The sequence below is a fragment of the Ambystoma mexicanum genome, chromosome 8, assembly GCF_040938575.1.
Source record: "Ambystoma mexicanum isolate Mex_15411 chromosome 8, UKY_AmexF1_1, whole genome shotgun sequence".
NCBI classification, from domain to species: domain Eukaryota; kingdom Metazoa; phylum Chordata; class Amphibia; order Caudata; family Ambystomatidae; genus Ambystoma; species Ambystoma mexicanum.
In genome coordinates this window covers 1,242,738,853-1,242,764,348 of record NC_090929.1, presented here as the reverse complement: position 1 = coordinate 1,242,764,348, position 25,496 = coordinate 1,242,738,853, and the positions used below count along the sequence as shown (strand labels likewise).

Sequence of the window (25,496 nt, the reverse complement as noted above, 5' to 3'; positions counted from 1 at the left end):
TTTACGACGAAGTGCAGGATTTAGAATGATGTCATGGTTATTCCAGGAAGGGGGTTCTGATAATCTTGGTTCCTGTAGGGAGATTGTCGTACTGATCAAGTCGATTTTCTTTGTCATTTAAAAAGTGGGTAAAACCCTGCGTGTTCCAACTTGCTACGGTGATGTCCGTACTCTGTGTGCAGACCTGTTATAGAGCACATGCCTCACAGTTGCACGATAAGTGTGGAATTTTTGGGACACCAGTGGACGTTGGAACTGTGTTTCTGGGAATGGAGACTGGTAGATGGATGGCGGTGTAGGGAACCTTGCTTAATGACCGCACTGCCCTTTCTTTAGTTAACGGTATTATACTTTGTTTGAAGTCTTGTGTTAGTATAAATCCCAAAGCATAGAGATCCATCTTGGCTTTCCAGATGATATTGCGAACTACACCAGATTGTATCCACAGCCCGGCAGTGGTTAGATTTGTTTTATAAAAATTCTAATTGGTCCAGATCAGAAGATGTTATTTCTCCAGCATGGGGTCTGGCATGGATTCACATGCTCATGAATATTCCCCGTCGTCAGGCTGGGAATCCTCGGTAAAGAAAAAAATCAGTATCAGTTTTGTTTCTGATCTGTCTTACTTAGTAGTAACCAATCACTGATCTCTGCGTCATACTGCCCCCAGCCAATGACTACCCTCTCCCTAAGCCCCGCCTCTGGCAGCCATCCTCAGATTTTTACCGCACGCTCAAGTGTTGGGAGTCCTCCTGCTTTAGCTCGAGTTTTTGCTGTGTTTTTGCGCTTTTTCAGGAGATTTTCTCATTTTTTCGGTTTAATCGAGCCTCAAGCTCCACCATTTCTACTTCCGATAACGGGGACCCATTTTGGAATTCTTCTACGCCCCTCAAGGGTGACGTTTTCGTCGAGTTTATGCTTCTTGGAGGATTCCGGAAGATCTGCGGTCTACCTCAACGGACATGGCCCAGGACAAGGGAAGCTCGATGCCCGGATCCAAGCTGTTCAAGTGCTGCCCTGGATGCGGATTACAAAACGTTTTCAAGGAGGAGGAGCATTCGCGATGTCTCTACTGCTTCATGAGGACAAGACGCACATAGAGAAGGACTGTGCGTTCTGCAAGAACCTTTCGGAACGGACCAAACAAGATCGTCGTTCCCTCCTCGCCGCCTGGCTGGAGAAGGGCACAGCAGGTGAGAAGGCGAAGAAAAAGTCTGAGCAGGCTTCTAAGTCCTGTGAGGGCGCCCCGGTGACGGGGGCCCAACAGAAGGCCAAGCACTGTGAGTCCGCGGCCACCGGGAGCACCGAAAGGTCGGGCTCTTCGGCTGCCAGGCAGGGCGCCACTTCCCCGGCACGTTCAACCACGAGCCAGTGCTCTGGTTCGGGGAAGAGGAAGTCCGAGAACCCGGGTAAGCTGCTGGAGCGGACCAGGTCGATCTCGAAGGGGGAGCGAGGTGCTGACCCTCCCCCCAAGTCGAAGGCCCAGGACGCACCTAAGGTGGTGAGGGCTTTGATCCAGCCGGCAAACGCCTCTGTCAAAGTGGTTGCTGCGACCTTGGCGAAGCCGGCTGAGACTACGCCAGTGGAAACGGACTCTGGGCCCAGAGTATCCCTGCCACAGCGGAGGGTATCCTCTTTCCAGCCCATCGTTAAGACCCCGTGAAGTCCCCGGTGGAAAAAGAGGGGAGGGGGCCGGTGGCCATTACAGACTCGGAATCAGCCTCTGAGGAGGAGCTGGTGGAAACCGAGAAGGGCCTCAAGGAGAGGTTCATAGGCCTCAACGAGAGGTTCGAGAAGGTTTGAGCCCAGGGGGCGGTCCCCGCTGACCTGATCGAAGATGGCGACAATGACGACAAAGAGGGCCCAGTGGAATGGCCATCCCGTCCGTCGCAGCCATTACCCGAGCCCCAGGATAGCTTGGCGGCCATTTTGTTGGCAATCCAATCCTTATGTACCGAGATAAGGACGAGATTACCGCAGACCCCGACGGAGGAGCCAGAACTAGGCCCGTCGGGAAACCCTCCGAACAAGCGGAGGATGACAACGGCGGCGATGACACAGCGGACATCCTGTCATCACCCCACCCCCCCCCCGGCTTCTCCAGCCGACGAAATTGGCTCCTTTCACACCATGATAACCAGGGCATCCGAGCTCTTCCAGCTCTACCCTGAAGAACAAAAAAAGTAAGGGTTTCTTTACCAACGACGAGAGGCCAAGAGGAAGACGGTCCTTGCGGTGCCTTTGCTTGACGACATCTGGGACGAGGGCCTTGCTGTCCTCAGGAACCCAAGAACCCTTCCACGGCACCCGCCAAGAGGGACAGGTACGAGAAGAAGTACCGAGTCCCCGATGCCGCCCCCTTGTGCCTCAGGGCCCAGCCCACGCCGGACTCTGTCGTCTCGGCAGCGGCTAAGAAGAAAGCAGCGGGTCCGGCGGCTTCAACTTCCACTTCCCCACCTGACAGCGAGGGCAAGAAGTTGGACTCCATGGGACAATGAGTCATCTCGTCGGCGGCGACAACGATTAAGGCTGCCAATGCCTTAGCGATCGTAGCCCGCTACGACAGGGAGCTCTGGTTCAAGATAGCTCCCCTGCTAGACTTCCTACCTGACAAGAGGGTGGAGGCCTTACAAATTCTACAGGAAGGCTAGGTGGCGTCGGATCACGCCATAACGGTGGCAACGGACATTGCCGATACCGGATTTCGCCAACTGGGGAACGGAGTTTGCCTCCGACGACGAGGATGGCTCAAGGCGACAGACTTTCACCAGGACGTCCAGACCAGAGTGTTGGATATGCCGTTTGACGGCAACAACCTCTTTGGTAAGGCGATGGACGAGTCCCTCCAGCCCATCAAGACTGACTCGAAGATGGCCCGGGCCTTAGGGGTACTTCAACGACGACGGCCATTTCGGAGCTCCGGAGGCAGACAGGGGGCCTCCAAAGGATCCAGCGGTGGCTCTTCCGCTTACCGCCAGGCGGCCTGCTCCTCTTCCCAGGAAGCCTACAGAGGTTGCGGCAAGCAAGGGGGATCCCGCCGTCGTCGCCAAGGCGGCAAGGCCGCCTCCAAGCAAGACTGACCCGGCCGTGTCGTCGGGCCCCCACCGAAGCACCTCGGTGGGAGGCCGGCTGGCGAAGTTTGTCAGCGTGTGGGAGTCCATCTCCACCGACCGTTGGGTGCTGGACAACCTGGCCAACGGGCACTCGCTGGAATTCCAAAAGTGCCCTCGCATTCCTCCCGTGGCCAGGAAGGAGAATCGCATCCCTCAACTGCTGTTGGAGGTAAGGGCGATGCTCAAGAAAGGTGCCATCGAGCTCGTCCCCAGGAGGCTCCGGGGCTCCGGAGTGTACTCAAGGTACTTCCTCGTCAGAAAGAAGGCAGGCGGTTGGCGGCCCATCCTGGACCTGCGTCGGTTAAACAAATACATCAAGGCGCAGAAATACAGGATGGTCACCCTCCAGCGCGTGCTGGGACAGCTGGAGGAGGGCGACTTCCTGTCATCATTGGACTTGGAGGACGCTTACTTCCACATCCCCATTCTGAAAGGGTACAGGAAGTTTCTCGGGTTCGTGGTTCAGGGACGCCACTACCAATTCAGAGCCCTACCGTTCGGATTAAAGGCGGCACCCAGGGTATTCACCAAGTGCCTGGCACCAGTGGCGGAGCGGCTGCGCCTGCAGGGGATCCACGTCTACCCCTACCTGGACGACTGGCTAATCCGGGCAAGGACAAGAGAACTCGCTGTCGAGCACACAGCGAGGACCGTCCGACTACTCATGGAACTGGGGTTCGCCATTAACTACCCCAAATCCCACCTGGTTCCGTCTCAAGTAGCACTGTTTCTGGGAGCGAAGCTCGATACAGTGGGACAATTGGCCTCCCCGTCGGAGGAGAGGACGAAGACCATCCTGGGCAAGGTGCGGCGCCTGCTAGCCACGGACGTGGCCAGGGTGAGGTCCATCAAGTCCCTCCTCGGAATGATGTCCTCATGCATCTATCTTGTACCCCTTTGCAGACTTTGGATGCGTCTGCTACAGGAGTTCGACGCCCGCTGGTTTTAGGCGACGGGCTGCTTCGAGGACAGGATCCCTCTCGACGAGGAGTTCCGTCGGGCAATCCTATAGTGGGGTACCCGTGCTCACCTCACTACAGGCACGGACTTTCAGACCCCGGCGTTTCAGGAGACGGTGACGACGGACGCCTCTCTGGAGGGTTGGGGGCCCACACCGGAGACCTCCACGCAAGAGGCCTTTGGCTCCCGGAGGAGAGGTCTCTCCACATCAACATTTTGGAGCTCCGAGCAGTGTTCTGGGCGCTCAAGTCGTTCCTTCCATCCCTCAAGGACAAAGTGGTGAAGATCTTCACCGACAACACCACCACGATGTTCTACATACGGAAGCACTGGGGGCACCAGATCCTCAGCCCTATCCAAGGAGGCCCAGGATCTGTGGCACTGGGCCGTCGCCCAGGGGATGTTTCTGGTTCCCTTCCACTTGGCAGGAATAAAAAACACCATCACCGACTCACTCAGCAGGGAGCTGCGCTCGTGCCACGAGTGGGAACTACGTCAGGACAAGGTCGACCGGCTCTTTCGACGATGGGGCAAACCCCGGATCGACCTTTTCGCGACGGCGACGAACTCCAAGTGCCAGAGGTTCGCCAGCAGGTTCCCGCAACCGAGGAGCATGGGCGATGCTTTCTCGTTCCCCTGGGACGTGCTGTTTCTGTACGCGTTCCCTCCGTTGCCGTTGCTACTCCGCCTCATCAACCAACTCAAGAAGTGCAGGTGCAGAATGATCCTCGTCGCACCGGCGTGGCCGAGGCAGATCTGGTTCCCGGACCTTCTGGACTTGTCAACGTCCCCAACAGTCAAGCTGCCGGCGGACACGGATCTTCTCTCCAGAGAAGGAGGCGCCATTCTCCACCACGACCCACAGTCACTGAACTTGCAGGCCTGGCACCTGCAGCACTAGAGTTTGGAGGGTACGATATCCCGGCTGACTGCAGAGAGGTTCTTGCAAAAGCCAGGGCGTCCTCAACTCTTAAGTGTTACGGTCATAAGTGGAAGAGGTTCTCTGTCTGGTGCCGTGCACAGAAGAGTAACCCTCTGCGGATTACGGCCCCTCAGGTACTGCCGTACCTACTGTCGCTGGCCAAAGCTGGACTGGCTCACGCCTCCATCAAAATACATCTGGCTGCCATCTCCCGATATACCAGGACTAAGGGACGGGCGTCCTTGTGGTCTCTTCGCCTGGTGAAGGAATTTATGAAGGGACTATTCCGATCATTCCCGCCGGTGAAGGCTCCTGCCCTGGCGTGGGAGCTTAATGTGGTGCTGACCAGGCTCATGGGGGCCCCATTCGAGCCTATGCATTCTGCGCCTTTGAAGTTCCTGTCATGGAAGAAAGCTTTCCTCGTGGCCATCACCTCCGCACGACGAGTGGGAGAGATCCAGGCCCTATCTTGCAAGCCTCCATACTTGACTTTTCATGACACGAGGGTGGTACTGAGGACGCACCCCTCCTTCATGCCCAAGGTCCCGTCGGACTTCCACCTCAACGAGCCCTTGGTGTTACCAGTTTTCTTCCCGTCGCCTTCGACGCCGGCCGAGAGGACTTTGCACTTGCTGGATGTAGCCAGAGCGCTCAAGTTCTACGTGGACCGCACAAAGAGTTTTCAGTAGACGTCACAACTGTTTGTGAACTTTGGGTCTGTGAATCAAGGGAAGGCTCTCTCGAAGACTTCCATTTCCAGATGGCTCTCCGGCTGCATCATGCACTGTCACCGGTTGGCAAACCGACCGCTGCCCGGCCGTCCGAGAGCCCATTCGACCAGAGACATCGCTGCTACCACGGCGTTCCTGTCTGGTGTGCCCCTGCTGGACATCTGCAGGGCTGCTACGTGGAGGTCGACACACACCTTCACAAGATTCTACTGCGTCGATCGGGACTCCAGGGAGGAGTCCAGGGTCGGCCAAGCAGTGCTGCGCAACCTGTTCGCCTAAGGTGAGCTTAATGTTGAGTTTTGGATGTAATGCCTAATGTTGAGCCTTTGCCACCTCCTGTGGTTGTGCATGTGTATACTGCTATGTATTCTTTTATTCATGAGCATGTGAATCCATGCCAGACCCCATGCTGGAGAAGGAACAAGTTACTTACCTGTAACTGTTGTTCTCCAGCATGGGTCTGGCATGGATTCACATGCGAACCCTCCCACCTACTCCTCTGCGGCTCTTCACTTGGTCATACTGCCACTTTGCGTGCTACCAAATCTGAGGATGGCTGCCAGAGGCGGGGTTTAGGGAGAGGGCAGTCATTGGCTGGGGGCAGTATGACCCAGAGATCAGTGATTGGTTACTACTAAGAAAGACAGATCAGAAACAAAACTGATACTGATTTTATTTCTTTACCGAGGATTCCCAGCCTGACGACGGGGAATATTCATGAGCATGTGAATCCATGCCAGACCCATGCTGGAGAACAACAGTTACAGATAAGTAACTTGTTCTGTCTTCTAAACCTGCTATGTTGGCAAAAATTGCCAGAATGGAGGATCTATTTAGTTCATAGTCCGGATATGGGTTTGGTCGACATTTGATTATCAAGTGATGATATTGAGAGTTACTCGACATTGAGTGTTTCTTCAATTCGAACATTTGGCCTTGTGGGTGTTGGAAAGGCATACATTCCAAGGTCTGCATATTCTCAGCCTGCGAGGAGATCATTGGTGTTTTTCTATTAGATGTTTTGTTTCACAGTGTAGATATTTTTCTCCTATTGTGTTGGGAATCGATAAGCATTGTTGCTCACAGTATTTTTCACCAGCTTTGTTGGTTGCTTGCAGAGTGCCCATAGAGTGCAAGTTTGTGTGTGAGGATATCCCCTTGTTGCAATGGAGTATTCTATCTGCATGACTTGGGATGGCAGTGTTAGTAGTTTTACTATAGCATTGCAATTGATGTTGGGTGGACATGTAGTGATCGATTTTTCTCTCCTGATTTCTGATCTTCTTTGTTCAGTGAAAGAAGAATCCAGAGTTACAGGAAGTGTGGACTGCACTTGAGCGCTTGTTGATGGTTCTTTAGCTATAGATTCATTTTGGAAACGTTCATCTTGCTGAATTAAATAATCTAGAGGCGCATAAGATTCTATAGGTTGGTTCATTTCTCCATTAATTCTGACTTAATTTGACATCGTTTTTTATTATGTCAGCAGACGCCCTAAAGGTTTGCTTTTTTGGCAGAGTTATATTCAAGAAGAACTGCTTAGGCGATGTGTTAGATTTTTTATCAGAAGTTTTCATATTCTTGTTTTTTTTTTTCTTGAGGATCTACTTTTAGTTGTCGTTTTTGCCAGTGTTTTTTTATCGTTTGCTTTGGCTGCACTAAAAATAGTAGACGCAGTTTTCTTAAATTGACTTTTGCCGTTGTTTAGATTGATATGGATTGAAGGGTCAATTATCAGTGATGTATTAACATCATCCATGGCCTTTAGTGGGCGTATAATACTATCAAAAATCGGTATCTTAGGTATAATTTCATTATTTTGTTTTATTATTGGTAATGAGTCCGTCTCAACAGTTGGTTTTGGTGCATCTACATTGTACTCAGAAGTGGGAATAGGCAACATTAGATTGTTTCTGTTTCTTTCGTTAAGCAGATTTAATAACCGCGAATCATGCTCCATTAACTCCACAATGAGCACCGACTGTTGGTTTATCTTGTCTGTTTCAAACAATTTTAATAAGGCCACAATTGTGGAATTCATGGCAGTCAATGTTATATCAATCAGTGCCATTGGAGATGTTTGATTAGCGGGAGTTGTTGGAATGCAAAAGGGGTGGTTAGATTTACATGGTGTTGGCTGTGCATATGAAACGGACAAGGAGGATATATTCTGTGGTATTGTCTCAAATAGAATAGGAGATTGAGATAGGTCATCACTAGGTATAGATGGTAAAAGTTCATGTTCAGGTAAGTCAATTAGAAAGTGTAGGGCCTTTACGATGGGAATATCGTGAGGCAGAGCCTCAGGGATAAAGTCAGAATTATGCTTCTGGGGAGCCGACACGTTGGCATTAAAACCACGCCTGGCTATAACAGGAATTGAGCTGTCAAAAATTGTATTTGTTTTTGGCAGCTGTTGAATATGATTTGTAAAAGGACAGACTCCTAGGGGCGGATTGAGAAGCAGGGCTGTTTTGCAAATGACATCCGAGCTGCTGATCTTTCTTATTTGCTACTGTTAAAGGTAATGGCAGAGTGCAGGTGAAGCCAGCCGTGATTAGTGAGTCCGTAATCACAATCACATTGCTGTCTGTCTCAATTAACAGAGGCTCTTTCATTGCTTGTTGGATCAAAGCCCCATTGTTTCTGCTAGATTGTTATTTTTTTACATTTTTATTTTTTTTTCACCTACTTGATAAACTGTTTAATTCTGGGGTTCGTCACGTGCATCTTTTTCTTCCGAGATGGGGAGCACGGAGAGGGAGACTTGGATGTCCGGACACCCACCTTGATTTTTTGTAAAGAGTGGCGAGTAAAATGCTCTGATTGTTTGTTTAGTAGAATCATTCGGGAGAGGCATGCCGAATTTTAATGAGTACGCCGACCTCCACATGGCAATGCATCGTGTCTGGTAAAGACCAGTCGTGGAGAAATCAACTTTTAAAGTTTCTTTCTCTTTACGAGCCCACGCGGCAGGGGGGACTAAAAATAGAATACAGATGGAAAACAGTGCTATGTAGATCAATGAGTGATTTGGAAGCGTGGGGGAGAGAACGCTCAAGGGCGAAGTCTCGGGAAGGGCTGTTCGCTTGGTGTTCAAAGCAAATTATCTGAGCAAAATGTATCTAAACCGCAGTAAAAATATAAAGTACCATTCTGAAGTCTAGTATATAGTTTAGCAGTGAAATTAAGTTGTACTGCAAACATTATAAAGTCCAGAAAGCAAGTCCAAAGGCACAGAGAGGAGCGGCAAAGCAGTATACTTTGCCCTGGTGCACGCGCCCAGTGGATTTTGTAGCTTCCTGGGGAAGTAGGCGTGGCTTGGTGTTAAAAGCAAATTATCTCAGCAAAATGTATCTAAACAGCAGTAAAATATAAAGTACCATTAATATAACAATCTAGTACATAGTTTAGCAGTGTCAAGATAATTTGGAAATTAATTTGTACCGCAAATATTATAAAGTCCGGAAAGCAAGTCCAAAGGCACAGAGCGGAGCGGCAAAGCAGTACTTCACCAGTACTTTGCAAGGCTTGGTGTTCAAAGCGAATTATCTCAGCAAAATGTATCACAGTATTGCTTTCTCTAAATTCACATCTAGAAATTTTTGTTTCTCAGAATCAGGTCACGGTCTGTCTTCTGATTGCCTTATAGCGCAGCTATGGGCTACGATTGACTTTTCTTGGACCCCCCCCTTCAGCCGTTTATTGCCGCTCTGTAGATCATACATAGACATAGATCCAAAGTGAATTATATTCAAAGTGTCGTTACCCCTGAAAGAAATTTGAAGAAATTGGGATCTACTGTTATTGAGGGGCTCAAAGGAAATACTGCGGTCACCTGAAGTATATTGTCAATATAAATCACTTATTTCTCCAGCATGGGGTCTGGCATGGATTCACATGCTCATGAATATTCCCCGTCGTCAGGCTGGGAATCCTCGGTAAAGAAAAAACCAGTATCAGTTTCGTTTCTGATCTGTCTTTCGTAGCAATAACCAATCACTGGTCTCTGCGTCATACTGACCACAGCCAATGACTGCCCTCTACCTAAGCACCGCCTCTGGCAGCCATCTTCAGATTTTTACCGCACGTTCATGTGTTGGGATCCTCGTGCTATTGCTCTCGAGCGTTAGTGCTATTTTTTCGCGCTTTTCACAAAAAACTTCGATTCTTCGGTCAAAAGAGCCTCAAGCTCCACCGATCCTACATCCGATCAACGGGGACCCGTGTCGGATTCGTCTGTGCCCCTCAAGGGTGAAGATTTCGTCGAGCTACACTTCGGAGGACTCCAGAAGCTTCTCAGGCCCGGTCTCGGAGATGGCCCAGGAGAAGGGAAGCTCGACGCCCGGAAAGCTGTTCAGGGTCTGCCCTGGATGCCAGCTGCAGAACGTCTTTAAGGAGGACGAACACTCTTTCTGCCTTTACTGCCTTCATGAGGACAAAACGCACGTGGAAAAGGACTGTGCGTTTTGCGGCAACATGTCGGAACGGACCATGAAGGACCGTCATCAACGTCTCGCCAACTGGCTGGAGGGTAAGAGCCCGTCTGGCGAGAAGAAGAAGAAATCCGAGCGGTCTTCTAAGACCTTTGAGGGCGCCCCGGCGACGGGGGCCCAACATAAGGCCAAGCACCGCGAGTCCGCTGGCACCGGGAGCGCCGAACGGTCGGGCTCTACGGGCGCCAGGCAGGGCGCACCCTCCCCGGCACCATCAACCACGAGCCAACGCTCTGGGTCGGGTAAGAGGAAGGCCGAGCACCCGGCGAAGCTCCTGGAGAGGCCCCGGTCGAGCTCTAAGGCAGAGGAGGAGCGTGGCAGTGCCCCCTCCCTCAAGGATAAGGCGGTGAGCGCACCTAAGGTGGTGAAGGCCTTGATCCATCCGACCAAGCCCTCTATCGAAACGGTCGCGGCGGCCCTGGCCCAGCCTGTGGAGGCTGCACCAGTGGTGGCGACCTCAGGGCCCAGAATCTCCCTGCCTCCTCGGAGGGAGTCTTCTTTTGTGCCCATCGATAGGACCCCCGTGAAACCCTCTGTGGGGAAGAAGGGGGGGCAGGGCGTCGTCGTAGATTCGGCCTCAACCTCAGAAGAGGAGCTGATCGAGGTCTTAAGCCACGGCCTAGGCGTGGAACAAGACCAGCCCGTCGGAATGGGCCGCGACGCAGGTGACGACGACGACATCGTCGAGGATACCGACGGGGCCCCTGCTCGCCCGTCGGATTCCCCTCTGCCAACGCCGCGAGACAACTCGGCGGCCATTTTGTTGGCCATACAGTCCTTATGCACTGAGATAAGGACGAGGCTACCGTTACCGACGGAGGAACCTCTCCCGTCGGGGGATCCAGAACCGGGACCTTCTGGTCTTCCCCCTACCAAGAAAAGAAGGATCCATCCTCCACCTCCTTTTCAACCGTCGCGCCCCGTCCAGCCCTCCTCCCCATCCACCCGAGGGGATGATACGGGGACTGACACGGCAGCGACGGGTACGGACGACGAGGCATACGACGAGGATTTTCCGTCGTCGCCTCCCACCAGGGCTTCTCCGCCCGACGAGATCGGATCTTTCCACTCCATGATCTCCAGGGCTTCCGAGCTTTTCCAACTCTGCCCTGAGGAGAAGAAAAAGGAAGGCTTCCTTTATCAGCGGCGCGAGGCCAAGAGGAAGACGGTCCTCGCAGTGCCTCTGTTGGACGACATTTGGGATGAGGGCCTTTCCCTCCTCAAGAACCCTTCCACGACGCCAGCTAGAAGAGACCGGTACGAGAAGAAGTACCGGGTCCCGGACACGGCCCCCCTATGCCTCCGGGCGCAGCCTACCCCGGACTCCGTCGTCTCCGCGGCAGCCAGGAAGAAAGCGGGGGGGGGTGCGGCCTCCACATCGACTTCCCCGCCGGACGGCGAGGGAAAGAAATTGGATACTATGGGACGTAGAGTCATCTCGTCGGCAGCGACGACGATTAAAGCGGCCAACGCCTTGGCTATCGTGGCCCGCTACGACAGGGAGCTCTGGTACAAGATGGCTCCCCTGCTGGATTTTCTGCCGGACGACAAGAGGGCGGAGGCCCTTGAGATCCTCCAGGAAGGTGAAGTGGCTTCGGACCACGCCATCACCGTGGCGACGGACATCGCCGACGCGTGGTTCCGCCAGCTGGGCAACGGCGTTTGCCTTCGACGTCGTGGATGGCTCAAAGCTACAGACTTTCGGCAGGACGTCCAGACCAGAGTCCTGGACATGCCCTTCGACGGGAACAACCTGTTTGGGAAGACGGTGGACGATTCCCTCCAGGCCATCAAGGCGGATACTGAGACGGCCCGGGCCCTTGGAGTCCTGCAGCAACGACGGACGCCCTTTCGGAGCGGCGGAGGCAAGGGCGCCTCCAAAGATTCCGGCGGCGGTTTCTCTTCCTACCGTCAAGCGGCCCTCTCGTCGTCGCAAGAGGCCTACAGAGGACGAGGCAAGTCTAGCGGACCCCGCCGTCGTCGCCAAGGAGGTCAAGGCGGCAAGGCCGCGTCCAAGCAGGATTGAACCGGCCGTGGGGTCGGGCCCCCACCGAAGCACCCCGGTGGGAGGCCGGCTGGCGGGCTTCGTCAGCGTGTGGGAGTCCATCTCCACCGACCGTTGGGTGCTGGACGCCCTGGCCCGGGGCCACGCGCTCGAGTTTCAAAGAAGGTGCCCGCGCGTCCCCCCCGTGGCCAGGAAAGAACTTCACGTCCCTCAACTTCTCCTGGAGGTAAAGGCGATGCTCAGGAAGGGCGCCATCGAACTCGTCCCAAAGAGGCTTCGGGGCTCCGGAGTCTACTCGCGATACTTCCTCGTGAAGAAGAAGACGGGAGGATGGCGCCCCATCCTAGACCTGCGACGGCTGAACAAGTTCATCAAGGCGCAGAAGTTCCGGATGGTCACCCTACAGCACGTCCTGGGTCAACTGGAGGAAGGAGACTTCCTATCGTCGTTGGATTTGGAGGATGCCTACTTCCACATTCCAATCCTAAAGGGGCACCGAAAATTCCTGGGATTCTCCGTGAACTACGCCAAATCCCACCTGGTGCCCGCGCAAGTCGCACTGTTTCTGGGAGCGAGGCTCGACACAGTGTCCCTTCTGGCCTCCCCGTCGGAGGAGAGGACCAGGACCATCTTGGGCAAAGTGCAACGGATGTTGGTGGCCGACGCGGCCAAAGTGAGATCCATCAAGTCCCTCCTCGGGATGATGTCTTCCTGCATCTACCTCATTCCCATGTGCAGGCTCCGGATGCGCCCGTTGCAAGAATTCCTGGATGCGCGCTGGATCCAGACGACGGGCAGCTTTGAAGAAAGGATCAAGCTCGACGAGAGTTTCCGACGAGCGATACGGTGGTGGGGCACCCGCGCGCATCTGACGGCGGGCATGGACTTCCAGACCCCAGCCCACCAGGAGACTGTGACCACGGATGCCTCCCTGGAAGGGTGGGGAGCGCACACCGAAAATCTGCACGCGAGGGGGCTCTGGCTCCCGACGGAGAAGTCCCTGCATATCAACGTCCTGGAGCTCCGTGCAGTGTTTTGGGCCCTCAGGTCCTTCCTTCCGTCCCTGAAGGGCAAGGTGGTGAGGATCTTCACCGACAACACCACCACCATGTTTTACATCAGGAAACAGGGCGGAACCAGGTCCCCAGCGCTGTCCAAGGAGGCGCAGGACCTGTGGCATTGGGCCGTCGCCCAAGGGATTTTTCTGGTGCCGTTTCATCTGGCAGGGATAAAAAACACCATCGCCGACTCACTCAGCAGGGAGCTGCGCTCGTGCCACGAGTGGGAACTACGGCAGGATCTGGTGGATCGCCTCTTCCGACGGTGGGGCACACCCCAGATCGACCTGTTCGCGACGGCTACGAACACCAAGTGCCGGAGGTTCGCCAGCAGGTTTCCCCAGACGAGGAGCATGGGCGATGCTTTCTCGTTCCCCTGGGAGGGCCTGTTCCTCTACGCGTTCCCTCCCTTGCCTCTGCTAATCCGGCTCGTCAACCAGCTCAAGAGGTCACGGTGCAGGATGATCCTCGTCGCACCTGCGTGGCCGAGGCAGATATGGTTCCCGGACCTTCTGGACTTGTCAGCGTCCCCGCCGATCAAGCTGCCGGCGGACGCGGATCTACTCTCCAGGGAAGAAGGCGCCATCCTCCACCACGACCCGAAGTCGCTGAACTTGCAGGCCTGGCTCCTGCAGCGCTAGAGTTTGGAGGATACGACATACCGGCCGATTGCAGAGAGGTTCTTGCAAAGGCCAGGGCGTCCTCGACTCTTAAATGCTACGGACACAAATGGAAGAGGTTCTCTGTCTGGTGCCACGCACAGAAGATTAACCCTCTACGGATTACGGCTCCCCAAGTACTGCCGTACCTGCTGACGCTGGCCAAAGCTGGACTGGCACACGCGTCCATCAAGATTCATCTTGCTGCGATCTCCCGATACACCAGAACCACGGGGCGGACGTCCTTGTGGTCTCATCGTCTGGTGAAAGAGTTCATGAAGGGACTATTCAGATCGTTCCCGCCGGTGAAGGCTCCGGCCCCGGCGTGGGAGCTCAACGTGGTGCTGACCAAGCTCATGGGACCTCCGTTCGAGCCTCTGCACTCGGCCCCGTTGAAGTTTCTATCGTGGAAAACAGCTTTTCTTGTGGCCATCACCTCCGCACGACGAGTGGGAGAGATCCAGGCCCTTTCCTGCAAGGCCCCGTACTTGACTTTCCACGACACGAGGGTAGTGCTCAGGACGCACCCCTCCTTCATGCCCAAGGTACCGTCGGACTTCCATCTCAACGAACCCTTGGTGTTACCTGTGTTCTTCCCGTCGCCTTCGTCGCCGGCTGAGAGGACTTTGCACTCGCTGGATGTAGCTAGAGCGCTGAAGTTCTACGTGGACCGCACGAAGGGTTTTCGGAAGACGTCACAACTCTTTGTGAACTTTGGACCTGTCAATCAGGGGAAGGCTCTCTCGAAGGCTTCCATCTCCAGATGGCTCTCCGGCTGTATCATGTGCTGTCACCGGTTGGCAAACCGACCGCTGCTTGGCCGTCCGAGAGCCCATTCCACCAGAGCGATCGCAGCTACCACGGCGTTCCTATCTGGTGTGCCCCTGCTGGACATATGCAGGGCTGCTACGTGGAGGTCGACGCACACCTTCACGAAATTCTACTGCGTCGACCGGGATTCCAGGGAGGAGTCCAGGGTCGGCCAAGCAGTGCTGCGCAACCTGTTCGCCTGAGGTGGGCCTGGTGAGGAGGTAAGATGCTTAATGTTGAGTTGATGTGATGCTTAATGTTGAGCCTTTGCCACCTCCCGTGGTTGTGCATGTGTGTACTGCTATGTATTCTTTATTCATGAGCATGTGAATCCATGCCAGACCCCATGCTGGAGAAGGAACAAGTTACTTACCTGTAACTGTTGTTCTCCAGCATGGGTCTGGCATGGATTCACATGCGAACCCTCCCGCCTACCCCTCTGCGGCTCTTCACTTGGTCATACTGCCACTTCACGTGCTTCCAAATCTGAAGATGGCTGCCAGAGGCGGTGCTTAGGTAGAGGGCAGTCATTGGCTGTGGTCAGTATGACGCAGAGACCAGTGATTGGTTATTGCTACGAAAGACAGATCAGAAACGAAACTGATACTGGTTTTTTCTTTACCGAGGATTCCCAGCCTGACGACGGGGAATATTCATGAGCATGTGAATCCATGCCAGACCCATGCTGGAGAACAACAGTTACAGGTAAGTAACTTGTTCCTTCCTTTAAGGGCTCAAAGGAAGTCCTGCAGTCGACCCGCAGAATATTTCCACAAACATTTCAAAATGTACGGACCGACCTGATTTTTGACCACTTTTCATTTTTTTTATACAGAATATACTTAAAACAGAAGCGTCTTTAGTAGTTTGTAATTTTATACATTTGTGTTAGATTATCCGAGGACTGCTGGCCGTCTTATTGGGAGAAGGGGCAGGTCTATTCGCAGTCGGTAGAGTTTCAATATTCTCAAACTGTGCCGGCAGCGCAAACTAACAATCAGTCTTAACTGCCACATGCTGCTCGTCTGCCAAACCGCTGCCACATTTGTGCTCACACTTGCTGTGAGCTCATGCGCGGGAGACTGGATTTTGTAGGTTTTTTCAAAAAAGTGGGAGTGTCCAGCATCGCAATGCAATCCCAGAGCAAAGTAAGGAGCATGTCCTTCACTGCCAAACCGTTACCACGCTTGTCCTCACACTTGCTGTGAGCACACACGCGTGAGGCCAGATTATGTTAGTTCTTTCAAAAAAGTGGGTGGTGCCCTACAGCACAATGCAATCCCAGAGAAAAGTAAGGAGAATGCCCTTCACCGCTACCACACTTGTGCTTACACTTGCTGTTAATGCGTGCACATGGGACCGGATTTTGTAGGTTTTTTCAAAAAAGTGGGAGTGTCCAGCAGCACAATGCCATCCCAGAGGAAAATAAGGAGCATGTTCATCACCGCCAAGCCACTAACACACTTGTGCTTACACCCATTTATTTATATAAATCTTGGAGTTCTCCGTCTGAGCGGTGGGAGTTTTCAAAAGTAGATGAAATCTCTAAAAGACACCAATGCTGGAAATCGACCTCTTCATATATAATAATCTTCCTGTATGTGGGTACAAAATTGAATTTATTAAATTGTATGTTTTGTTTAAATGTAAACTGGCAGTTATTTTAACATTGAAAACATTTAAAGTAGACGAAAGATGTGAATATTTTGGAAATGTGCAAAACATAACATATTAGCAGTTATCAAGCAAAATGGCAATATATTGAAGGTCAAAATGTATGTATTTTATATTCATTTTTTTGCATATGTAATGTACAAATAGCTGAAATGTCGATCTATTGTTTCATGGATTACTGTTTTTAAATGTATTTTGCATTCGCTGAAGTATTTTCTTTTTTTTATGTGGATATAAATGCATTACATGTTTGTTTATTTTTCAGAAACAAATGCATGAATTCCATTATACGGAATCGTCAAATGACTTCCACACAGAATTTGATGACCGATTGAAAATATGTAATCAAAATCAATCCCCCAAACGTTCAAGCCTGCTCAATGAAAGCTTTTTGGAGTGTCCAAAATGCAAAGCACAATATCCTACAAGCCAACACAGAGAGCTACTAACTCATATTGATTTTTGTCCTGATATTTAGATCCGTGGATCATAAACTTGCACTGCTAAACTTTTGTCCTTGTTTTTGTGCTTTTTTTTTAAAGTTGTGTAAATAAGGTATCCATGATTTTGCATTTTTGTATTCACTGGTATCTCCAGAAAAGGCATGTGATATTCGTTGCATCATGAAAACCGATGTGACTTACCGAGGGAACTTTCTTCTTAAAGTGACCCTTTAATCAACTGACTGTTGTGGGACTGGAATCTTTTAAATTAAATTATTTTTGTATTGCTTTGCACTACTGAATTATGCTTTGTTGCACTATTCTAATGTTTTGTAGCCCATATTATAACCCATGGGGGACATCAACAAAACCATAAGTGATTGTTCTCGGAGATCTTGCATATATACTTCTTATTTGATCATTTAACCATGCACAAATGGCGAGGAATAAATTGAGAACAAAGTGTGCAAATCTGTACCGTTTTATTCATGTGACTAGGCATGGTCCATCCAAAACACCAATGAGATGTTCATTCTTATCTCTAGTTTTAGAGTGTTTACAGAAATTAACTATCTTCCTTTCGAATAAGAGGCAGTACCTTATATTTATTTAACTGTCCTTGTGTGTTTGCACTTGGTATGTGTTCTCTGTCTTAACTTGTGAATTTTAAATTAAAGGAGATTCTCATTATGGTGTCTGTGCTGTAAATCTGTTTTGAAATTTGAGTTAAACATGAGCCTACACTGGATTCTATGTGATTCTTTTAAAATGATTGGTCAATAAAGAGATTTAACTTTTAGCCATATGTCTATATAGTTTTGTAAATAAAACCATTTAATTAAATATAGTGCACATGTTTTTGAAGCATGAATTATGCTAAGCGATTTTTATTAAATATGGGTTCATGTCTCTCTAGGTGGTCAAGGAATACTAGTTTGTTGTGTCCATCCAATCTTCACCTTTTCCTCGACTACAGCCAGTCCCTTACTTCGGCTGTGGTGTTTATTTGTGGTGTAAATAGTTTGGCAATGTCTTTTGTTATTCTTTGCATCTTATGTCTTTTTTTAAAACTAAAACTATTTGCCTGCACAGGTCTGTGATATTTTCGAAAAACAAAATCCTGTGGGCGACAACAGATTTCTTTTTTTTCCCTTGCACATTTCAATGTAGTTATATATGGGGGGGGACCTCCACACCCACCCAAAACTCCCCTTAGAATATGTATTACCCTAACCCACCGCCACATATAAATACGGTGAAATGCGCATTTCGAAATTCGATATTTTTGGCCTTGGGATTTTCGGCCGCTATATATTGGGGGGATACCGAAGGCCGAACATCCATAGGAGACTCTTGTCTTGCAGTGTAATGTGCACATCAAAATACATAGTCCTTGGCACTTGACAGCCGTGTTCGCAGTCATCAAATACTGCCAGGAACCCTTCCAGTGTGCTGCTAGGGCAGTCTTCTACAGATGTATCTTCCTGTATATCTAGGTACTAGAAAGTGACACATTTGTTCTGGGTCCTTTGGTAGTGTTTCCTTGGCCTTTGAGTCGATAAACCTGACACATTTCATTAGTGCCTTGATATAGTCCTAGGGTATGCAACCTCTGGCTCTCCCATGATTCCTTCCCTTTGACTATACTGGTTAAGGATGATTGTGTTGAGGTTCACGACATCTGATAAAGTTGTGGAACCTTGGGGTATACTGTGGTAGGAGGGCAAGAGTTTTGGGATGGAGGGTGGTAGGAAGGGCAAGAGTACATTCCAGTGATGTCGAGATTGATTAGGCGGTCTCACTCAACTCAGGGAGTTCCTTCCTCTCCTCCCCCAAGTAAGTTGGCGGGCACCCAAAGCGCTTATACAGATTCAACTTTAGTGAGGCCTCCAACCTATCTCACACCACCCCCGCAACTACCCTCTGTATCACCAATGAGCTTGGAATCGGGTTGGTGTATAGTAAGGATATATATTTATTTCAGGTTTGACAAAGAACCCTAATGCAACCGAAGCATCAGCCATCAACGTTGTGGCACAACACAGTATCACAATTTTAAATTACTTGAAAGCGGAGTGGACAGAGTGTTTCCAGTGTTTGGCAGTCTGTTTGCCATTCCCATTGTGAAGGAGGAGCCAGTTCTCAAAAACCCCTCGCTCAAAGGAGCGGAGCGGAGTGGACAGAGTGTTTCCAGTGTTTGGCAGTCTGTTTGCCATTTCCATTGTGAAGGAGGAGCCAGTTCTCAAAAACCCCTCGCTCAACGGAGCGGAGTGGACAGAGTGTTTCCAGTGTTCCCGGTGGGTCCGGGGAGGTCCGGGAGCGCCCCGCTCTGTGGAAGTAAAGAGTAACTCAGCGATGCAAAGAACCAGCCAGGAGCCCCACAGAGCCCCTGCAGATCGAAAGAACAATGCAGGGATCTGGGGCGGGAGCGCTGGGCTACGCCCAGCTGGAGGACGCCGAAAAGCAGCATCAAGAGGTGGCGGGAGCTGCGGTAGAACTGGCGGAGCCGCCGGACTCGCATCGAATCCTGCGGAGTAACAACAAGACTCTTTCCAAAGGAGATCGGAGGTCGCCGGTGAAAAAAGGTAAGATTCCCGTGCACCCCGCATCAGACTTGAAAACTCCTAAAGAGTTGACGCCCACCGCCACCCAACTCCAGTCCTTAGGAGTTGGCAGCATGTGGGAGGACACACCCCGTAATATCGATACGAACAAAGAGTCCCTTGAAACTGCTACAGCGCCCTCACGGATATTTGCCGCCCCCCCGCAAAACCCCATGGACATCAGCAAGGTGGCGAAAATAGCGCAGGAACAGAGCACGGCTTCGGCGGGTGCTTCTTCAGTCCTGACTACCGGAGGGTGGTCAGACTGGGACCCACCCCTGGCCCTGTGCGCTAACACACGAGGGGGAGGACTGAGCTACCTAACATCTATAAGTCCCCAGAGAAGAACGTAAGGGACGCAGTACAGACACTGCCGAGTGAAAGACCGGTCATTGTAACTAGACCCCTAATTCACAGTACTAAAGAAGTACAGATGGGAACAGAGATTTAAATGATAGCATCGGTGCACCTAGCCCCACACACACTGTAATCAGCTACTCAAACAACCAGCCAATAAGGACAAAGGAGGGAAATGTGAGTTTGGAGACTAGAGTAGCACCGATTGACTGCATAACCAAGGAATCGAATCCTGATACAGGAGACTGGGTCGATCTTGGGTCCCCAGGACTTACGAATATGATCGACCCAAACAAGTGCAATAAATTCAATGGCAATAAGCGCTATTATATTAAGCGCCAAAAGGGGAAAAAAACAGCCGCAAGCGCATCCTTAAACCAAAACCACCAAGATAATAAAATTTCTGATGCACACATCATCAGAAAAACCTTGGTACTACGGGGATAAACAAAGTTAAACTTACGCCAGTGGAAAAACCAGCAGCAGGGCCGGGAGCGCACCAAAAGCCTTGCATCCCAAATGCCCTGTTATCCTTCTTCAAGACCAAACAGAAGAAACGCAAACTAGAAACGGAGGACGAAATCACTGATGCGGAAATTCTAGAAGTGATAGAGGGGTCTCTCCCTTTGACAAAAGAGAGGAAAACGGATACGTATATGACAGACAGTGGGAGCAAAATCGGAGATGGTGAAAGGAGATCAAGAGTAGCGGATCAGCCAGGGGTCAGCCCAAATAAAATGAAACAAAAGGAAGCAAACGTAGAGGAAACAAGCCAGGGAATTCAGCCTAACCCAAGGGAAAAAATGTGCCTAAATGAGACCGAACAAAAGAAAACAAACACAGAAGAAATAAAACAGGTAAATCAGCCTATCACGAAAGATAAGGAGATGCAGACCAAAGAGATGACCGCGGGAAAAGACCTGCCGACTGAATCGACAAGCCCAAATAAAGCCGTCAGGGAAGAAAATACAGCATCAGACACTCTAAGGAAGGTGGCTGACCTTCCTAAAGCCCCCTCGGAAATTAGCGAGAGCCATCTTATCCCGCAGCTGGGGCCTGAAGCAACCAAATCGGGGCCGAGTACTAATTTAAGGAGAAAATCAATCTCCACTGAGTCACTGATCCATGGCGCAGACACACTGCCAATGTCGAAAACAACGTTACAAAGCGGGCCCCAAAAATGGACTGAACAGAAAGAGATGCGGGCCCTACTAAAAACCCGGAACCCCCATGATTTAGTACCAGGCGAAATCCCAAGAAAAGAGCAGAGGGACCTGCAAGTACCACCTGAAAGTCCAAAAAGAAACTTGAGACCCGAAATACAGGCCAGAAAGAAAATAAATAATGAGACCGGGAGATATCAAGAAGGCGCTCTATGCCCAAGAGCTCAAATGAGCGATCAATCCTGGACAAAAATCCACCACCAGCATACAGAAAGAGGAGCAAAATTAACCAGGCAAGTCAAAGAAGGAGGAACAATAGATCCAATTGCCTCTAAAACACTATCAGACTGCTCTGAAGTATCTATCGCGACAGCTGGGACCTCGATATGGGATATTTCAACTACCCAAACCGAAACTGGCCCGGGCAGGGAAAGTTTGAACACACCTGCCAAACACAGAAGACACAGTGAAATTATGATCGATTCCCAAAAACCATCCCCAAACAAAAAACCCGATATGACCACAATTATGGCGGCGCTTACGATTGCACTTGCACCATTCTGCAAATTATATGAAACAATCAGTGATACGGCAAAAGACAACACTACACTATTGTGCAAGATGCAATCTAAGCTAGAGTTTCTGGAGGGTTATAATACAGCCGCAGAGATCAAAAACAGCAAGCAGGAGTCAATTTGGGAGGAGAAATGGGCCAATCTAGAGATGGAAAGAAAAGCACTAGCTACAAAAAAAATTGTAAAAAAATGTATGGACGTAGCCTGTCAAACAACGGCGAAGTGGGACAAGAAAGAAATCGAATCAACCTTCAATAAGCAAAAATCAAAAAACGTGAATGATCTGTCAGAACTACAAACTCAGAATATGATTGGGGCCGCAAAAATAGTACCAGCAACGACAAATCAAAAGAAAAAAGTGACTGTTTGGCAAGTGAAACTATCACAGGTCAATCAAACAAAATAAAAATAGCGTCATCCGAAAAGGAAGATGAAATAATCAACTTAACCCAAAGCCCTGAAACTCCATCTCATAAAATTGCGGCAACGAAAAAAAACTTGAAACCGACTGAAAAATCACCGAGAACGGTGAATGAATTCATGAGCGTAAGTGCACTGATGGACTTATCATTACATCTCGAAGCAGACATGCAGGGTGAAGAGCACACAAGTCCAGACGGACTAGCAAAAGAAAGCAAATCTGTCCCTGAAAGAAGGAGGGAAACAAATAGCGACAAAGCTCTAGTTAGTTCAATGCCGAGCCATGGATCACCCCCCCTCAAAGATTAGACCGGTGCTACGAAGGGAAAACAAGTAAAAGGGGTGAGGGGGGAGAGCAGAGAAATTGAACTTAAATACTACTCGGGGGGGGGGGGGGGGGGGGAAAATAAGAACCCAGACAACACCGAAAAAGAGTCTAGAGTTTTCAAACTAGAACAAATATCTTGCAAAAGCAGATACATCGTGCTTAACAGGAAAACGATATTGTACTTATTAAGTAAGGTACACAGCTTACGACATCTGAAGTCTGAAGACTTTCTACTAATAGAACCCTACCATCGTGATCAAAAGGCGAAGTCCTATCTACACATCCAATCCAAGGCACTAAAAGGAGTGCCGGAGGAAGCCTATAAAGACTTAGAACAAGCCGGATTTATCTTGACGGGAATAGGTATGTCAAAAACAGACCTAAAAGCTCAGTCCTCAAAGGAGAAAGAGAGCCTTAAATGGCACTATACATCTAGAACAAAAGAACTCTACAATAGAAAAAGATATGCCCCATCGGACCATATGGAACAAGAAAACCGTCGGCAGTACGAGTGGGGAAAAAAGGGGGAGGAGAAACGAAAGATATAGACGAACAGACCCCGAATATAGGGAAGATCGAAAAGAAGAACGATCCAGGTATGGGGGTCGATCCCAAGAAAGAAGGGAACGACATAGAGCTGAAACTGTGGCTCAGTGTCATGATGCCTACCTCCAAGGAGCCAGGTCCGACCCAGCAACCCCAGAGGCGGGCATCATTTCCCCCAGGAGAGTGCCAGCGGGCCCAAGCTGGGGCCCTTTGGACTCAGTCCTGGCGCCTTAGGCGCCAGGCTCATGTTGGACCTCTGTCCTGGCGCCTTAGGCGCCAGGCTCATAAAGCTAGACATGTGTTCAAGTGTTTTAATGTGCACTTACCTGATGCAGACCATGCTGCCACATCCAGGCCCTCTTGAGGCCTGAATAGGAACTACTTTACCTTTGGGACTACTTTCCACCCGGGTGTGGTCGGGGAAGGATACATACCTGATTGGAGGAAGGATACACACTTGGAACTTCTTCCAAAGCTATTTAAACCACACCCGATCAGCAACTCACGCTTCGCGTTGTTCTGCTCCTCGCAGCTGGACGCTCACCGTGTCAGCTCCTGCATCTGGACTTCAGCCACGCCTGTCAGCATCCTGGGTCACCTGCAAAGGGAGACAAGAGACCTACCAGCTAATCTGCACCACGGAGACATCACCGACGATCCTGAAAGGGAAGACATCATTTTTAAAAGCATTTCGTTACGATCGCTGCAGCGCTGCATTTCACTCACCTTTCCTGGGTTCCTCCATCTTCAGCAGAGATCATCCGGATACACAGCCACTTCCCAGAGCCTAGAGAAAAAGACAAGAACAAGAGGTGAGAGAAGAAAGAGAATAGGAAAAGCTCAGTTTCCTTCTAAGACTTACCTGTTGGGTCATTCCCATTTCATTTCGGGTCTTGCTGCTTCCAAGCAGGACCCCGGCCCCTATGGGGAAAAAAGACAAAGACATTAGATGAGCGAATGAAAAAACATTACCTGAGCGCTCATCTAGGACTTACCAGATCTTTACTGGAACTGCACGTTTCACTTCGGGTCGGCGCCATATCTCCGGCATTCCGAACCCCGGCCCCTATGGGGAAAAGACATCAACATCAGCGCTTTGTTGCAAGAAGTCTCCAAAGGAATCTTCATTCATCACCTGAAAAAAGACAATGAACATTATTATTTAAAGCTTGAACTTTTGAACTTGCAACAGAACTTTTACAGCGCCTTACCAGTATAATCAAGCTTACCTGAACTCCCATCCAACCTCAATCCAGTGAAGTAACTGGGTTCAACGCGCCCCTGCGTCAGAAGCAGGATGGAGAGCTCGTCCTTTCAGACCCTAAGGTGAGACTTCACGGGGAATCGTGGAAGGGTATCGTGGAGGGTTGGAAGAGAGTGGGAGGCTTGAGCATAACTCAGTCAGTAGGTAATACTCCCTTTTCACGCACAGGGGAATATTCCTGCGAGCCGGAGAAGCCAGAGTAGAGGGCCCTTCCTGTCCATCTTCAGAGTCCTGCGCTTCACCATTGAAGAAGCATCAGCACTCGAAGCCAGACCTGCGCCTCTGTGGGAATCAGGTGAGCGTTACACTCAGTTGCAAATGACCAAGACCAGGAGTGAAAGGTCGGAAGAGGAGTGTAGAATGATAAAAGATCGAGAAATGAAAATGGGAGAGAGCCAAGAATTTAGACAACCAAAGGGACCATGGAATTGGCTGAAAAAAACGTTAAACCCTCAACAGGACAAATAGCAACCACCAGGAGGTGGGTCCAGAAGCACACCGCCTCCAACCTACTACCAAGCAACGACGACTCCGAAATTGATCTCGATGGCCTCATGGAACACGAGAGGCCACAGACACTTAACAAGCCCTGAAAATCAAGATCTGGGGGTCTTCGACATCCTATGTCTCCAAGAGCACTGGCTAACAGAAAAACCATCTTTAGACGGCTTTGAGATAGCCTTCTCTCCTGCCATAAAAGGCTTGCTGGGCCGTCCGTCTGCTGGACTCCTGCTAGCAATAAAGGCAGGTTCAGGAATTTCCATCATAAAAACGATATACGAGTCGTATGGCATACTGGCAGTCTCTACAACATGGACCCAAGTTGACGAAAGGAAAAAGGAATGTGAAAAAGAGAAATTAGCTTTGATAACAATATACTGGAACCCGGAAAAATCTACAACATCAGATTTTTGTAACCAAATAGCAGGAACAATTGACGACATCATTCTTGAAGATCCACAAACGCACATAATAATCTGTGGAGATCTAAATGCCAACTGTAGCAATGAAAATGAAAATAGGGTGAAAAAGATAAAATCTTCAGGGGAACACAGAGCACAAGTATGGCTGAGGCTAATGAAATCGAGAAATCTCCACAATGTGGCCTCTCTGAAATCTTGGAATATAAATACTCCCACATGGGAAAGGGGCAATTCTAGCGCAAACATTGATTACTTGTTCATTTCCAAATTAACAAGGGGGGTCCTGGGAGTCCCTCTGCCAGACATTAGTCCTGGTTACGAGAGACTTACCCAGAGTCTTTAGCTCACTATCTTTCACAGAGAAGAAATATCCCAAACATATCAGTCTTTGTCCTGCCCTGGGGCAGTCCAGCACCGAAATGCTAGGCAATTCTGCTAGGCAATTC

General features: G+C 50.2%; 1 protein-coding gene across 5 annotated transcripts in view; it reads left to right on the top strand.

The window, feature by feature from the left end:
* Window positions 1–17,670, top strand: part of CEP55 (centrosomal protein 55) — a 682,821-nt gene extending 665,151 nt beyond the window's left edge. For all 5 annotated transcript variants that reach the window (XM_069611358.1, XM_069611356.1, XM_069611359.1 and 2 more), the window contains one exon: window positions 16,694–17,670. In XM_069611358.1, the coding sequence (XP_069467459.1) occupies window positions 16,694–16,906 (213 nt within the window). In that variant the 3' untranslated portion in view covers window positions 16,907–17,670. The remainder of the gene's footprint in view (window positions 1–16,693) is intronic.
* The last annotated feature ends 7,826 nt before the right edge of the window (window positions 17,671–25,496 follow it).